The sequence below is a fragment of the Mercenaria mercenaria genome, chromosome 6 (assembly GCF_021730395.1).
Source record: "Mercenaria mercenaria strain notata chromosome 6, MADL_Memer_1, whole genome shotgun sequence".
Classification (NCBI taxonomy): Eukaryota; Metazoa; Mollusca; class Bivalvia; order Venerida; family Veneridae; genus Mercenaria; species Mercenaria mercenaria.
The window spans coordinates 66228295-66245700 of NC_069366.1; the positions used below are offsets into that span (position 1 = coordinate 66228295).

At 36.9% G+C, this 17406-nt stretch overlaps 1 protein-coding gene across 5 annotated transcripts in view; it reads left to right on the top strand.

Moving 5' to 3' along the window:
* LOC123548541 (cholesterol transporter ABCA5-like) overlaps positions 1-17406 on the top strand; it is a 68564-nt gene that overhangs the window by 39211 nt on the left and 11947 nt on the right. For all 5 annotated transcript variants that reach the window (XR_008371419.1, XM_053546208.1, XM_053546209.1 and 2 more), the window contains 11 exons: positions 272-424; positions 828-965; positions 1555-1650; positions 4374-4583; positions 5782-6009; positions 9402-9574; positions 13975-14050; positions 14937-15031; positions 15467-15586; positions 16034-16281; positions 17135-17190. Coding sequence is in view for 4 of the 5 variants with exons in the window: in XM_053546208.1 (XP_053402183.1) it covers positions 272-424; positions 828-965; positions 1555-1650; positions 4374-4583; positions 5782-6009; positions 9402-9574; positions 13975-14050; positions 14937-15031; positions 15467-15586; positions 16034-16281; positions 17135-17190 (1593 nt within the window). In the remaining variant the exon portion in view is untranslated. The remainder of the gene's footprint in view (positions 1-271; positions 425-827; positions 966-1554; positions 1651-4373; positions 4584-5781; positions 6010-9401; positions 9575-13974; positions 14051-14936; positions 15032-15466; positions 15587-16033; positions 16282-17134; positions 17191-17406) is intronic.

The window sequence follows — 17406 nt, forward strand, 5'->3', positions numbered from 1 at the left end:
AAAATGTCAAAAATTTTCTCAGATTCTGTTAAGTGTTTGATTATTTGCTGATGTAGCTATAACATTGTTGATCCTAAACATCAAAACTGCTTATTGTTATGGTGAACAGACACTAAGTGCTATGAGATAACCAACATAGTGCATTTGCGAACAGCATGGATGCAGACCAGTCTGTGCGGATTTGCAGGCTGGTCTGGATCCATTTGGGTCACAAATGCACTATGTTGGTTTTCTGATGGTGTGGCTCATAGAACTTTGCTTTGTTGTACAGGTTACCAGTTTCACATACGGTGGAGCTGCATTGAGTTTTATACTTCTGTGCATTTTCTACATACCATCCAATATTTTACTTGCCTACGTGGTTTCCTTTCTGTTTGACAAGTTTGAGACATGTCAAAGTGTCGCACCTACAATATTCCTCATGGTAAGTGTGAAATATGCCCAAGTATTGCACCTACATTGTTCAGTATGCAAAGTTTGAGACATTCCCAACTATTGGACTTTCATTGTATAGTATATTAAGTTAAGATATATCGAAGTTTCCAAAAACTTTTTTCAGTACATACCAAAAGTATTCCACAGTCATTGTTCTTTATGCTAAGTGTGAGACATGCCGAAGTATTGCACCATTATTGTGTAGTATATACCAAAGTATTGTGCTTACTTTGTTCTTTACACCAAAAAGTATACCACCTTAATAGTTCAGTATGTTAAATTTAAGACATTCCATAATATTGCACAGTTGGGATATATACCTCACATGTTTTTATGTGACAGGATATATACTGCACATGTTTTTATATACCTCTCATATTTTTGCATTACAGATAGGATATTTACCATACATTCCAGTGGCAATTATTGATATGATTGTCAATCCAGACACAGCAGAAATAATGCATTATATATTCAGTTTCCTAATTCCACCGTATAATATATTTGGCGGTCTATACTACATAGACAAGGTAAGTCCTAATTCCACCGTATAATATATTTGGAGGTCTATACTACATAGACAAGGTAAGTCCTAATTCCACCGTATAATATATTTGGAGGTCTATACTACATAGACAAGGTAAGTCCTAATTCCACCGTATAATATATTTGGAGGTCTATACTACATAGACAAGGTAAGTCCTTTACTGAGGGCAAAACTAGTTCTGAATTTACTCAGTAAGTTTCATAAACAAAAAGTTTTGTCAGTTTGAAAACCATAACCCTTTCAAGGGACAGTTTTAGAAAATAACATTCATTTTAAAGCTTCAGTTACATATTTTATAGATTATTGGTGTAAATATACAAAAACAGTTTCCGTTTGAATGTTCCATCAATCTAGTTGATATTTGTAAAGTAGTACAAGGATATTATAGGCTTGTATTTGAAACTGACTGTTTTTGTCTTCCTCAAGGGTTTTAACAATAATGTAATCAGTTTTGCATTATAGATGTTAAGATTTTGTTGTAAGTTTTCTCCTCAAGAATTTAAAATATTGTCCATAGTTTACTGCTGTGAACTTCCTCTTTTATTGTTATTGAACATGTAATATTTTTGTAGGTATACCAGAGGGCTTATTGGATAAATCAAGAAGATTCGATAGCGTTTGGTGACTATTTCAAGATGTCAAGTAATATACCAATCTGCTATCTGACAGTAAGTTCCTAGTAATTAATTCAGCTGTCACTTCGATACAATTCATTCTTATACGACTTCTGTGAGGAGCAGACAAATGTTTAAATATTCCTTTAAAAAAGTAGTATGTAAACTTTACACTGTCAAGTTTATGCAAAAAAGTTTTCAATTTTGCTTTGACTGTTCAATAGAGCAGTCACCATCTGTTGCCGTTGGCGTCACAATTTGGTTAAGTCTGTGTAAGTTGGTGTCTCAGTAGTCACTAATGGGAAAGGATTGAAACTTACTTGTATACTGTGATGATTTATTTTTGGTTATGTGTAAAGGGCTATTATACCTACATGTGGAGTGTGCATATTTAGAAAAAGGTGTGTTAAAACAAGATATGAGCTCCTTGTTAGCACACATTTACTCTTCTATCTTATAACTCCCATTGAAAACTACAAAAAATGCTTCCGTGTAAATTTGTGTCCGGTCTATAACTCTGCCATCCATGAAGAGATTTTGGAATAACTTGGCATAAATGTTCACCATAATGAGGCGACATGTCTTGCACATGACCCAGACTCCTACCTCCAAGGTCAAGGTCTAACTTAGAGGTCAAAGGTTAACAGAGTCTGTTTCGTGTCCGGTCTATAACTCTGCCATCCATGAAGGGATTTAAAAATAACTTGGCGTAAATGTTCACCATAATGAGACAATGTGTCCTGCAAAAGATCCAGACCCCTAGCTCCAAGGTCAAGGTCACACTTAGAAGTCAAAGGTTAACAGGGTCTGTTTCGTGTCCGGTTCATAACTCTGCCATTCATCAAGAGATTTTGAAATTACTTGGCATAAATGTTTCCCATAATGAGACAATGTGTCATGCGCAAGATTCAGACCCCTTGCTCTAAGGTGAAGGTCACACTTGGAGGTTAAAGGTTTACACGGTCTGTTTATTGTCTGGTCCATAACTCTGCCATCGGTGAAGGGATTTTAAAATTCCTTGGCATAAATGTTCCCTATAATGAGATGATGTGTCATGTGCAAGACCCAGACCCTGAGCTCCAAGGTCAAGGTCACACTTAGAAGTCAAATGTTAACATTTTCTGTTTTTTGTCCGGTTCATAACACTCCCATTTATTAAGGGATTTTGAAATTACTTGGCATAAATGTTCCCTAGAATGAGATGATGTGTTATGCCCAAGATCCTAGCTCTAAGGTCAAGGACACACTTAGAGATTATAGATTAACATGCTCTGTTTCTTGTCCGGTCCATAACTCTGCCATTGATGAAGGGATTTTAAAATAACTTGGCATAAATGTTCCTATAATGAGATGATGTGCCATGCACATCCAGGTCTCTCGGGTCAAGGTCATTATTAGGATTTTTATTTATTTTGCGCAGACAACTGTTACAGAAGCATTCTTGGGCACGCTTCGGAGGCATTTGTCATTTATAGTGACAGCTCTTGTTTACAAATGACATGCCTAATTTGTTCAGATTTACAACTTTTTTGCATATCAGCCTTGGAGGCATGCTTTATAGATGCAAGTTTTGTCAATTTTTTTACGCCAATTTGAAAAACGGGACGTATTGTGGGAACGCCCCTGGCGGGCGGCCAGGTTGGCAGGCAGCGTCCACAGACTTTTTCCGGAGTATATCTTCTTCATGCATGGAGGGATTTTGATGAAACTTGGCACAAGTGTTCACCATCATGAGACAGAGTGTCTTGCACAAGAACCAGGTCCTTAGGTCAAGGTCAAAGGTCAAATTCAAGAATGACTGTCCGGAGCATATCTTCTTCATGCATGGAGGGATTTTGATGTAACTTGGCACACTTGTTCACCATCATGAGACGAAGTGTCATGCGAAAGAACCAGATCCCTAGGTCTAAGGTCACACATAGAGGTCAAAGGATACAAGAACGTAAACTTTGTCCAGAGCATTTCTTCTTCATGCATAGAGGGATTTTGATATAACTTGGCACAAACGTTCACCACCATGAGATGGAGTGTCATGCACAAGAACCAGGTCCCTAGGTATAAGGTCAAGGTCACACTTAAGAGGACAAAGATCAGATGCAAAAAATGACTTTGTCCAGAGCATTTCTTCTTCATGCATGGAGGGATTTTGATGTTACTTGGCACAATTGTACACCATCCATCATGGGACGGAGTGTCATGCGCAGGTCCCTTCTTTAGAATTACTTCCCTTTGTAGTTACTATAAATAGCTTATATTTAACTTTTTCATTACTAGTCGTAGGGAAAAATTGAGACTACTTTTCTGTAGTACAACATGCATGTTACATCCAATTTTGAGGTGTATTTTGACCTATCTCTACTTGGTAAGGATTTTTGTGTGGACTTAGAATTTTTTTTTCTTTTAAGATTAACTTCCCTTAGTTGTTACTATAAATAACTTATATTGTAACCGTTTTATAATTGACCATAGGGAAAAAACCAAGACCACTTTTCTGTGGTACAACAAAGATGTTACTTTCAAATTTTAGGTGTATTTTAAGGTATCTGATAATCTCTACCTGGTAAGGAGTTTTTTTGTGGATTTAGAAAAACAAAAGAATTACAATACTCAACTGTTACTACACAACCGCAGAATGAAAATTCCATTTGCAAATACAGGTGCTAGTGTAAAGAAACTTGCTATGACTGGCATATATTGTGACATTCTGGCACTCTTGTTTTACTTCACTTCACTTATGTTTCCCAGTTCAAGTGTATAATTATGTTTTTGTATTTCAGTCCATTTTCCACATTGTGGCATACTTCTTTCTGATGAGAGTCCTTGATATTCGTAAAACTGGTGGAGATGTCAAAGAAGCATGTAAACCAGGTAAATCCAAGGCAACAGTAATACCCTCCTCAAACCTTGATATAGTTGATGGTGAAGATGAGGATGTGACAGCAGAACGGGAGCGAGTTAGAGAAATGAGTAGACGGCCACATAATGAGGTACAATTTAACATTTTACCCTGTGTTTCTAGTAACAGCTACTTAAATTAACATGTTTCTGTGTATTTGTTTTTAGTAAAGAGTCTGGATTTTCATCAAATTTAAGTTTTTTGAACGCGAGATGTTGTGACTTTTTAGGCTTTTGCTTCCTTTTGGATGACTGATTCCACTTGCATTTTGAAGATGTTGGGGCCGTTAAACCATCTTTATGTTTACTTGTGATTTAACCAAGGCATACAGCAGGGCAGCTATGTGGTTATATGACACTACCTATCTGCAATTTTCAGCAAATGTCAGAATTGTGATATTTCTAATAAAGTAACATTTTAAGTTGTTATTCTAAGCCATTCATAGAGATAATCTTAAAAGCAAGTATAATACATGTGTGTTCAAGCATAGTTGGATGTAGCACTTGGGCTTACTTGAGTAATTCAAATGGCACACAGCCAAATTCCTTATCTATTTTCTGTATATTTTGATTTCTCAAAAACTGATGTTTTTGCTCGATCAAGAACTGTATCAAGATCATGTTTGTTGCTACTCAGATGACTTGATAATATTACTAACAAAAGCAAAAGAACATACCCACTATCACAGCTGCATCCTGCAGCATGAACCTTTCCAGGTACCTTAGAAAGGCAAGCTCATGATTCATAGTCGGCATTTTTCTTTGTATCATTTGGTAAAGACATAATCATTTGTGCTTTTATGTTACAGTGGAAACAAGTCTGAGATTTTATATGATATTTCACAAAATGAACATGTCTGCCATCGTAGAAAACCTAAGCCTTTAGTTACTTTTGACATTCATGTTTTCCGAGTCAAATGTCCTTGATCTGTTCAGAACCAGATAGTTATAGAGATCCTGTGTACGGAAAAACAGAATTCTTTACAAAGTGACTCTCTCAAACACCTTTTAAATCCTTAGGCTCAGGTATGCAGGGTGCAAAATGTTTCTTTGTGTCATAATTTATTGTGCTTATTGTCCTGAATTTGTATCTCACATAATGTTCTTATACCTAATTTTAGCTGTCCTTTTGTATGCTTTGCTAACTCACTAATGAAACTGGTGTTAGCTATAAACTGTTGATATTGTTCACGCTTTTGATAGGTTATTAACATAAGCAGTCTTGGAATTGTTGCTTGATTAATTTATGAAATATACCCTGAGAATTGGAAGTATTTATACATTTCACAGCTTCCTGTAGCCATCGCAGAAAATCTTCGGAAAGAATTTAAGAAAGATGGCGGAGACTCAAACTGTTGCAAGAAGGCAAAGAAGGAGGAATCAGTAAAGGTTGCTGTGAGAAACCAGACATTTGCTGTGGAAGCTGGAGAAGTGTTTGGATTGCTGGGACCAAACGGTGCAGGGAAAACAACCACCTTAAACATGATGATAGCTGATGTCAGTCCTGATAAAGGAAAGGTTAGTTTCACAACATTAGACTTCTTAAACATGATGATAGCTGATATCAGTCCTGATAAAGGAAAGGTTAGTTTCACAACATTAGACACCTTAAACATGATGATAGCAGATGTCAGTCCTGATAAAGGAAAGGTTAGTTTCATTACATTAGACTTCTTAAACATGATGATAGTTGATGTCAGTCCTGATAAAGGAAAGGTTAGTTTCATTACATTAGACTTCTTAAACATGATGAAAGCTGATGTCAGTCCTGATAAAGGAAAGGTTAGTTTCATTACATTAGACTTCTTAAACATGATGACAGCTGATGTCAGTCCTGATAAAGGAAAGGTTAGTTTCACAACATTAGACTTCTTAAACATGATGACAGCTGATGTCAGTCCTGATATAGGAAAGGTTAGTTTCACTACATTAGACTTCTTAAACATGATGACAGCTGATGTCAGTCCTGATAAAGGAAAGGTTAGTTTCACTACATTAGACTTCTTAAACATGATGACAGCTGATGTCAGTCCTGATAAAGGAAAGGTTAGTTTCACTACATTAGACTTCTTAAACATGATGACAGCTGATGTCAGTCCTGATAAAGGAAAGGTTAGTTTCACTACATTAGACTTCTTAAACATGATGACAGCTGATGTCAGTCCTGATAAAGGAAAGGTTAGTTTCACAACATTAGACACCTTAAACATGATGATAGCAGATGTCAGTCCTGATAAAGGAAAGGTTAGTTTCATTACATTAGACTTCTTAAACATGATGATAGCTGATGTCAGTCCTGATAAAGGAAAGGTTAGTTTCATTACATTAGACTTCTTAAACATGATGAAAGCTGATGTCAGTCCTGATAAAGGAAAGGTTAGTTTCATTACATTAGACTTCTTAAACATGATGACAGCTGATGTCAGTCCTGATAAAGGAAAGGTTAGTTTCACAACATTAGACTTCTTAAACATGATGACAGCTGATGTCAGTCCTGATAAAGGAAAGGTTAGTTTCACTACATTAGACTTCTTAAACATGATGACAGCTGATGTCAGTCCTGATAAAGGAAAGGTTAGTTTCACTACATTAGACTTCTTAAACATGATGACAGCTGATGTCAGTCCTGATAAAGGAAAGGTTAGTTTCATTACATTAGACTTCTTAAACATGATGGTAGAAGATGTCAGTCCTGATAAGGAAAAGTTTATTTCACAAGATTATACACTTTAAACATGATGATAGCAGACGTCGGTCCTGATAAGGAAAGGTTAGTTTCATTACATTAGACTGCTAAAACATGATGATAGCTGATGTCAGTCCTGATACAGGAAAGGTTAGTTTCACAACATTAGACACCTTAACCATGATGATAGCAGATGTCAGTCCTGATAAAGAAAAGGTTAGTTTCATTACATTAGACTTCTTAAACATGATGACAGCTGATGTCAGTCCTGATAAAGGAAAGGTGAGTTTCACAACATTAGACACCTTAAACATGATGATAGCAGATGTCAGCCCTGATGAAGAAAAGGTTAGTTTCATTACATTAGACTTCTTAAACATGATGACAGCTGATGTCAGTCCTGATAAAGGAAAGGTTAGTTTCATTACATTAGACTTCTTAAACATGATGATAGCTGATGTCAGTCCTGATACAGGAAAGGTTAGTTTCACAACATTAGACACCTTAAACATGATGATAGCAGATGTCAGTCCTGATAAAGAAAAGGTTAGTTTCATTACATTAGACTTCTTAAACATGATGACAGCTGATGTCAGTCCTGATATAGGAAAGGTTATTTTCACAACATTAGACACCTTAAACATGATGATAACAGATGTCAGTCCTGATAAAGAAAAGGTTAGTTTCATTACATTAGACTTCTTAAACATGATGACAGCTGATGTTAGTCCTGATAAAGAAAAGGTTAGTTTCATTACATTAGACTTCTTAAACATGATGACAGCTGATGTCAGTCCTGATAAAGGAAAGGTTATTTTCACAACATTAGACACCTTAAACATGATGATAGCAGATGTCAGTCCTGATAAAGAAAAGGTTAGTTTCATTACATTAGACTTCTTAAACATGATGACAGCTGATGTTAGTCCTGATAAAGAAAAGGTTAGTTTCATTACATTAGACTTCTTAAACATGATGACAGCTGATGTCAGTCCTGATAAAGGAAAGGTTAGTTTCATTACATTAGATACCTTAAGGTAGTTCTGCAGATTTGATTAACTGGAAGTGATGGCGCAACGTCATTTATCTGGATAACGTAGAATAAAGCCTGGATTCGGCATACGGAAATGAAAATCTTTTTCTGAATTAATGGCAACCCGTGAATAACTTTATTACCGTGGCAAATCTAGAAGGTGGTAATGTTATTTTGCACCAGTTCTTCAAACATTTGAATTATTTAAACTGCTGTGAGATCATTGAATTTTATGGCATGAAATGTTGTGGTTATGGCAGAAGTGGTTATTCAGATTATATCAGTTTATCAGTTGTAAATAATGTGGGAATTTTATTTGTTTGCTATACTCCCCAAAGGAGAAGCATGTAGTCACATCTCCATCTGTCTTCATTTGTCTGTCTGTCCATCCAACAATTCATGTCCTGAGTATTTCTCGGCAACCACTGGTTGGAATTTAGTGAAACTTGATAGGAAGCTTCACTATCAAGAGAGATGCACATATTGTCTTCATGTTCTGGTAGGATGATTTTTCACAGAGTCATTGCCCTTTGGTTATTCAACAGTAGTAAACTATATAATAGTGCAATTCTTGTCCAGTGTATTTCTCAACATTCACTGGTTGGAATATAGGGAAACTTCATAGGAAGCTTCACTATTTACTACTTCACTATAAATTGAAAGTTTATTGTTATTATCATTTATTGAAAAAAGATCATGTTGTTCATATTGAATGATTTTGTTTGGATTTTGATATTTATATTGGAGAAAAAGTGAAAAATGTACAACAGCTACCACTGGTTTCCCATATAAATGACTCTTCTAGCAGAATGTATATCAGTTACGATATATATATCTACGATACTGCATACTGCAGAAGATTATATCCAGGATATTGCATACTGCAGAAGATTATAGTAGGAAACTGCATACTGCAGAAGATTCTATCCAGGATATTGCATACTGCAGAAGATTATATCCAGGATATTGCATACTGCAGAAGATTATAGTAGGATACTGCATACTGCAGAAGATTATATTCAAGAAATTGCATTCTGCAGAAAGTTATATCCAAGAAACTGCATACTGGAGATGATAATATTCAGGAGAATGCATATTGCAGAAGATGCTTCAGTTCAAATTCTCATTTCACTTAATTTCCAGATGACCTTGCTTTAAAGCATAGATATGTAGAGTATGTGTAACTTTCAGGTAATGGTTGGAGGATACGACATACGATCCAGCATGTCTCAGGCATTCCAGGCTATGGGTTATTGTCCACAGCATGATGCATTGTGGTTAGAGATGTCATTGAAGGATCATCTTGATTGTTACGCATTAACAAGGGGAATCCCAGCTGACCTTGTACCTGAGGTCACTAATTTGTAAGTATATATCTACAAAAAAATCTTGTGGTACTGTAAAATGATTAAAAACATTTAGTGGCCTTTTATGAAAAAACAAGGCAGTCTGAAAGACAGCTAAATCCCCCGCCACTGCTATGGATAGTGAAAGGGTAAAACCTTTGATTTTAGCTGTGACCTTGACCTTGAACTGACACGGCTGACTCAAGAATTCTGCACAACGTCTTGATGAGGTGATCATTTGACCAAAGTTTCATGAAAATCCTTCAAGGGGTTTAGGAGATACAGAGCTGAAACCTTTGACCTTCAGTTGTGACCTTGACTTTGAGTTGACATGGCTGTCTCATGAGTTCTTGATGAGGTGATCATTTGACCAAAGTTTGATGAAAATCCTTCAAGGGGTTAAGGAGATACAGAGTGGACACCAAATGGAAGGCTCAAACCTTCGACCCATAGTTGTGACCTTGACCTTGAGCTGGCATGGTTGACTCATCGTCTTGATGAGGTAATCATTTGACCCAGGTTTTATAAAATTCCTTCAAGGGGTTTAGGAGATATAGAGTGGACACGAAATGGAAGGCTAAAACCTTTGTCCTTCAGTTGTGACCTTGACCTTGAGCTGACATGGCTGACTCATAAGTTCTGCACATCGCCTTGATGAGGTGATCGTTTGACCCAAGTTTGATGAAAATCCTTCAAGGGGTTTAGGAGATATAGAGCGGACACAAAATGGAAGGTTCAAACCTTTGACCCTAAGTTGTGACCTTGACCTTGAGCCGGCATGACTGACTCATGGGTTCTGCACATCGTCTTGATGAGGTGATCATTTGACCCAAGTTTTATAAAATTCCTTCAAGGGGTTTAAGAGATATAGAGCGGACACAAAATGGAAGGCTCAAACCTTTGACCTTGAGTTGTGACCTTGACCTTGAGCCGGCATGGCTGACTCATGGGTTCTGCACATCGTCTTGATGAGGTGATCATTTGACCCAAGTTTCACAAAATTCCTTCAAGGGGTTTAGGAGATATAGAGCGGACACAAAATGGCAGGCTCAAACCTTTGACCTTGAGTTGTGACCTTGACCTTGAACCGACAAGGCTGACTCATGGGTTCTGCACATCGTCTTGATGAGGTGATCATTTGACCCAAGTTTCATGAAAATCCTTCAAGGGGTTTAGGAGATATGGACCGGACACGAATTTGTTACGGACGGAAGGACGGACGGACGGACGGACGGAAGGACGGACGCAGACCATTCCTATAATCCCTCCGCCACAGCGGGGGATTAATAAAAGGTAAGGGTAAATTTCCCAAAAGCACGGAGCACCCCAAACACAGCAATGCAATACATGTACAGAGTAGGCTAAGAGATTGCTTTACCCAGAATGAACACATGAAATTCAAATTTATATGTCTCTTAAATTTCTAATCAATTAATTCCTTTTTAAAAAAACAACAAAATAGATGTTTTGTCAGAAACTACAAAATTTTTCTCACAAAAAATGATTCCACGGTGAAATCTCACAGTGTTGCTTCTATGACTTCTTGAAAAGTTTCCAGTAGAACACACAGCCAGCCCAGAGTTATGGCCCTTGACTTAGTCAAAAATGGAATGTTATCAGCAGGTGAATTTGTGCCTGTGAGTTTGTTTTTTTATAATTTCATTTTGCAAGACCAGAGTTATGGTCCTTGACTAAGTCAGAAAATAAAAGTTTGTGTCCCATGTATCTCAAAGTGTACTTGAGCTAGAGTTATAAGACATTTTGGATTGTTTTATAGCATGTGAAGTTGTGCACCTAGTGTTTTGGGGGATTTCACTCAGCTAGGCCAGAGTTATGGTCCTTGACTTAGTGAAAACTACAGATAAAGTTCGTAAAGGCTTTTGTCACAAGCATCTTAAAAATATTTCACATAGAGCCATAAAACAATATACATTGACAGGAGTGGGGGACACCTATGTCCTATGGACACACATCTAGTTTTCTTCTTTGTTTTAATTTAATGAGAAATATGATCATATATTTCATTTACTAGTATCGGTAGCCTAGTGGTAGAGCGTCCGCTTCGAGTGCGGGAGGTCGTGGGTTCGATCCCCGGCCGCGTCATACCAAAGACGTAAAAAATGGTACTAGCAGCTTCCTCGCTTGACGCTCAGCATTAAGGTGATAGTGCTAGGACTGGTCAGCCCGGTGTCAGTATAATGTGACTGGATGGGGTATCATGCCACGTGTCTATGGCGTGATATTCCAGTGAGGCAGCACTATAAAGTTGGGCATTGTGCTCACTGCTACAAGTAGACACCATCGTTTATATGACTGAAAAATTGTTGAAAAAGACGTTAAACCTGAACACACACACACACATCATCAAAGATTTAGTTAGGAGGTACTGCACGGCAGGTTTGATTGTATTCAGTGATTAGATGAATTGTCAGTAGATATTGTAGTGTACATTTTGATCCACATTTGGTAACAAGGTTTTTTTCATTGATTTCTTTTTAAGACAGTACCATTTATATTATACACCATTCTAAAGAAATGAAATATTTTAATTAGGTTTGATTTAATGATTAAAAAAACAAGTTTGACAGAGTATTCCATTGTAAATTTCAACAGTTTTTGATACCAGATACAGTGCATTAATTTTTATGCCCCCGAAGGGAGGCATATAGTTTTTGAACCGTCTGTCGGTCTGTCAGTCTGTCGGTCTGTCAGTCTGTCAGTCTGTCCGCAATTTTCGTGTCCGGTCCATATCTTTGTCATCGATGGATGGATTTTCAAATAACTTGGCATGAATGTGTACCACAGTAAGATGACGTGTCGCGCGCAAGACCCAGGTCCGTAGCTCAAAGGTCAAGGTCACACTTAGACATTAAAGGAGAGTGCATTGATGGGCGTGTCCAGTCCATATCTTTGTCATCGATGGATGGATTTTCAAATAACTTGGCATGAATGTGTACCACAGTAAGACGACGTGTCGCGCGCAAGACCCAGGTCCGTAGCTCAAAGGTCAAGGTCACACTTAGACATTAAAGGATAGTGCATTAATGGGCGTGTCCGGTCCATATCTTTGTCATCGATGGATGGATTTTCAAATAACTTGGCATGAATGTGTACCACAGTAAGACAATGTGTCGCGCGCAAGACCCAGGTCCGTAGCTCAAAGGTCAAGGTCACACTTAGACATTAAAGGAGAGTGCATTGATGGGCGTGTCCGGTCCATATCTTTGTCATCGATGGATGGATTTTCAAATAACTTGGCATGAATGTGTACCACAGTAAGACAACGTGTCGCGCGCAAGACCCAGGTCCGTAGCTCAAAGGTCAAGGTCACACTTAGACATTAAAGGATAGTGCATTGATGGGCGTGTCCGGTCCATATCTTTGTCATCGATGGATGGATTTTCAAATAACTTGGCATGAATGTGTACCACAGTAAGACGACATGTCGCGCGCAAGACCCATGTCCGTAGCTCAAAGGTCAAGGTCACACTTAGACATTAAAGGATAGTGCATTGATGGGCGTGTCCAGTCCATATATTTGTCAACCATGGATGGATTTTCAAATAACTTGGCATGAATGTGTACCACAGTAAGACGACGTGTCGCGCGCAAGACCCAGGTCCGTAGCTCAAAGGTCAAGGTCCCACTTAGACGTTAAAGGTCATTTTTCATGATAGTGCATTGATAAGCGTGTCCGGTCCATATCTTTGTCATTCATGCATGGATTTTAAAATAACTACGCATGAATGTGTGGCACAGTAAGACGACGTGTCGCGCGCAAGACCCAGCTCCGTAGGTCAAAGGTCCTAAACTCTAACATCGGCCATAACTACTCATTCAAAGTGCCATCGGGGGCATATGTCATCCTATGGAGACAGCTCTTGTTCTTTCTTTTTATTCTTTTTTTTTCTTTTTTTTTTTTTTTTGGAAAGTGTAATTTTGTCTACTTTTTAAGATGGGAAAAGTACATTGTTAGCCATAGAAATGATATTTTGAACAATATTTTAAAATTTAAAAAGATCCTACTTCCACCTTGGAAGAGGTCAAGAATGATGTAAAGTTTATGTCTAGATCTTGAAATACGTTGTAGTAGCAATTCATGAAAAGATCTGTTACGGGTTATGTAAATCAAACAGTAGTGTTTCTGTGTACTTCAGTTTCATTGAAAACTGACAGTTAACTAGAATATTGTCTTTTTGTGCCTTTCAGTTTCATTGAAACCTGACAGTGAACTAGAATGTTGTCTTTTTTGTGCCTTTCAGTTTCATTGAAACCTGACAGTTAACTAGAGTATTGTCTTTTTGTGCCTTTCAGTTTCATTGAAACCTGACAGTTAACTAGAATGTTGTCTTTTTGTGCCTTTCAGTTTCGTTGATACCTGACGGTTAACTAGAACGTTGTCTTTTTATGCCTTTCAGTTTCATTGATAACTTGAAGTTAGACGAACATAAGACAAAGAAAGCAAAAGACTTATCTGGAGGAACTAAAAGAAAGGTAAGCTAATGTACAGTAAAATCTGGCTATGAAGGTCTACCATAGGACATAAAAAACAGTAATCTTTTTATTAGGTAGCCTCTCAGTGTAAATTGTTCTGTTTATAAGTAAATGAAATGAGAACACGGTTGTATAGTTTGTTGTCTTATTCACTGAGGTTGTGAGTATGTGTTTTGACTATAATGTATACATACTTATACATTGCTTGGGGAAGGAGTGGTGAGTGCGGTGGATGAACTTAAAAGTTATTGGCAATACATCAACGACTTAGCTTCAGATGGAGAAATACCCAGTACATGTGCCCCTCCTCTGGATATTATTCCAGGCAAAGCTAGCTGGACGGCTTCTTCGCATAAAAGTATTCTACACCCATAAAGGGCCATTTGAGGTTTTGAACCCACAGTGGCAACAGATTTATTGTCAGTGACCCTAACCACTTGGCCATTGAGCCTCATACATAGATTTCTTAGTAGAAATGACTTGAAAGTTATTGATTACTAATTTACTGTTGAATTCAAATTAAATACTGTCAGAAATGGTGATTAAACAAATAAATAATATCTGGGGTGTAGTTGGATTGTGACAAAGTTTTTAGGCTGCCTTACAGATGTCGCATTTGAAATGCGTGGTTGTCTGAGTTATGTTACACTCGTTTAACACTGCCCAAGTGCACTGCCAGACCTGTTTACCTTTTTGCCTGCAAAGCAGAATGAGAACCAGTAATTTGTATGGATGACTTTCATTGGCCAACTAATTACACAAAAAACTGTCATATGAGTACCATCGTTATGTCAAAAAACAACAACAATAGCAATACTTAGACAGCCAAAGTATGCTGTGGTTTATACACATGTAGGCTTCATGATTTAAAATCTGTTTATTTCAGCTGAGTTACTGTATGAGTATGCTGGGTAAACCAAGCATTGTCTTGTTTGATGAACCATCTACAGGCATGGATCCACAATCTAAAAGATTTCTCTGGTATGTATAAATGATGCAGTGCATGAAATGTTAGCTGCCTGTAAAACTAGGGTAGTAAGTGATGCAGTAGTTCTCCAACACTCTTTCATGTGGGAAAGTTGTCAGTTGAAAAACAGTTCATAAATAGCATGCTGAAGTAATATTCACTAATAATTTACAGATTATTACCAGAAAATAGCTTAGTTTTACTTACATTTTACATTAACAGAAAATATGTAATAAAATTAAATAAATCTGGAACTCTAAAAGAGAAATCTTGATATTTAGGAGAATGTGAGATCCCATTTATCAATGAAGATACTTGTTCCGATCTTTACTCAGTAAGAGCAAGGCAATTGATTTTTTGATCAGGTGATACATGATTTCCAGAAAACTGGCCATTTACGATTTTGTTTATTATAACTTCTTTAAAAATAATTATATAAACTATTACAGGGACACAATATCGAACAGTTTTGAACACTCTGATAGAGGTGCTATATTGACCACTCATTACATGGAAGAAGCAGACGCACTTTGTTCAAGAATAGCAATCATGGTGAATGGAAAAATGGAGTAAGTAAATTCATCTCTCTTTATATAGATCATCTGCCTTTTATACCTCAACACCCGTCACAAATATGAAGGTGTCTACTTTTTATGCCTCTAACACTGTGATAAATATAAGGCTATCTCTCTTTCTTACATCTAACACCATGATAAATATAAAGCTTTTATACCTCTAAAATCATGATAATTAAAATTGTATTAAACTGCTTACATCATGATAACATGTAAAATTATCTCCCTTTTTACATAAGGCAAATGGTACAGGTCCTTTGAGCTTCTTGTCTATTTGTGTTTAACAATAATTTGTATTACCTGGCCATTACATTTCTCTTCTTCCCGCATTGATTGATGATTGATTACGATAATAAGTAAAAAAGTGACTGTATGAGAGATAACTTTTGATAATTATTAGAAAGTCATCTTTTAAAGTGTTAATCGACATTTGTATTTCAGATGCTTGGGTTCAAGTCAACACTTAAAAAGTAAATATGGAAGTGGGTACTCCCTGGAGGTCAAGTTGAATACAGACGAAAATGATGATGATGAAACCATGCGTCAAAAAATGGAACGTCTCCATGGTTACATACGAGAGTTATTTCCGGAAGCTGTGGTAACGGAGCAGTTCAGTGAGCGTGTTCAATACAAGATACCAAAGTCAAATGTTGAAACATTATCTAGAACCTTCACAGTTCTTGAGCAAGGTAAAAGTGTGTATTTGAAATGTTTTAAAAAAGAAATATCCGAAGTAGTGCATTACAAAAGATAAAAGGTAAAGGTAGATTTCTGTAGCTCTACCATAGATTTTCCATAACAGGTGCTCCAGGATCCTTGAAAACAGTTTGAGTATAGAGAACGTTATTATTAACAGAAGTGCATACATGTAACTTGCATCAAATAATTGTGTTTATGTAATGCTTTTATGAGATTGTTCTATGTCTGAATGCAAAAACATTTTGTATTTCACAATGTGGGCACTCCTCTCAAGAAGTATGTATACGTTTTGGAGGAAAGCACAAAGATCAGTTTCTCAAAACTCAGGCATATGATTGGTTGATTTTATCTGAATCTTGATATTGGTCAATGACAAGGTGGCATTATGAGAGTGGTCTCCAGACTCGGTTTTGATTCTTGAAACCAGGGTTCAAGGTTTGAAACTTAGATCAGTCTCAAGATGCCATGCCATTGGTTGATTTCATAAATATGCTCATAAACAACCAATCGGAGGTTAAAGGTTGTGTAACAACTTGAAATTCCAGCGTATGACCAAAAAATCAGTTGCTTCTAAAAATAATCCCTTCTTTCAACTGGAAGTATGACTCCTAAAAATGCATCTTGTTAGTGAAAATATACCGTACACTAAAATCATGTTCCTAATTTACTTGCGAAAACAAAGCATATGAAGAAATAACAAATATTTTCAACCAGCATTGGTTTGTTTAGGAAGTAGACCCAAGAATTCAAGCTCTATTCACAACATAGGCATAATATATCAGTATAAACTAAACATTTGTGCCAGTATATGTTAGTATTAGATATTTATATTATTTTCTTCAGGTAAATCAAAGTATGACATTGCTGAGTACAGTTTCAGTCAGTCAACATTAGAACAGGTTTGTTAACTTATCATCTTTTTTTCTCGGGTATATCTGTCTACAACATGACACAAGAGTTGAATTGTATTAATGATGCCAGATTTCTTTCATTGTTATAACTCCTATCTGTCTGTCTGTCGGTCTGTTGGTCAGTCAGTCTCCAGCATACATGCAGAGTAATCTGGCTCTTCTGGGGGGAATCCTCGCCATGAAAATAAATATACAGGTACTTAG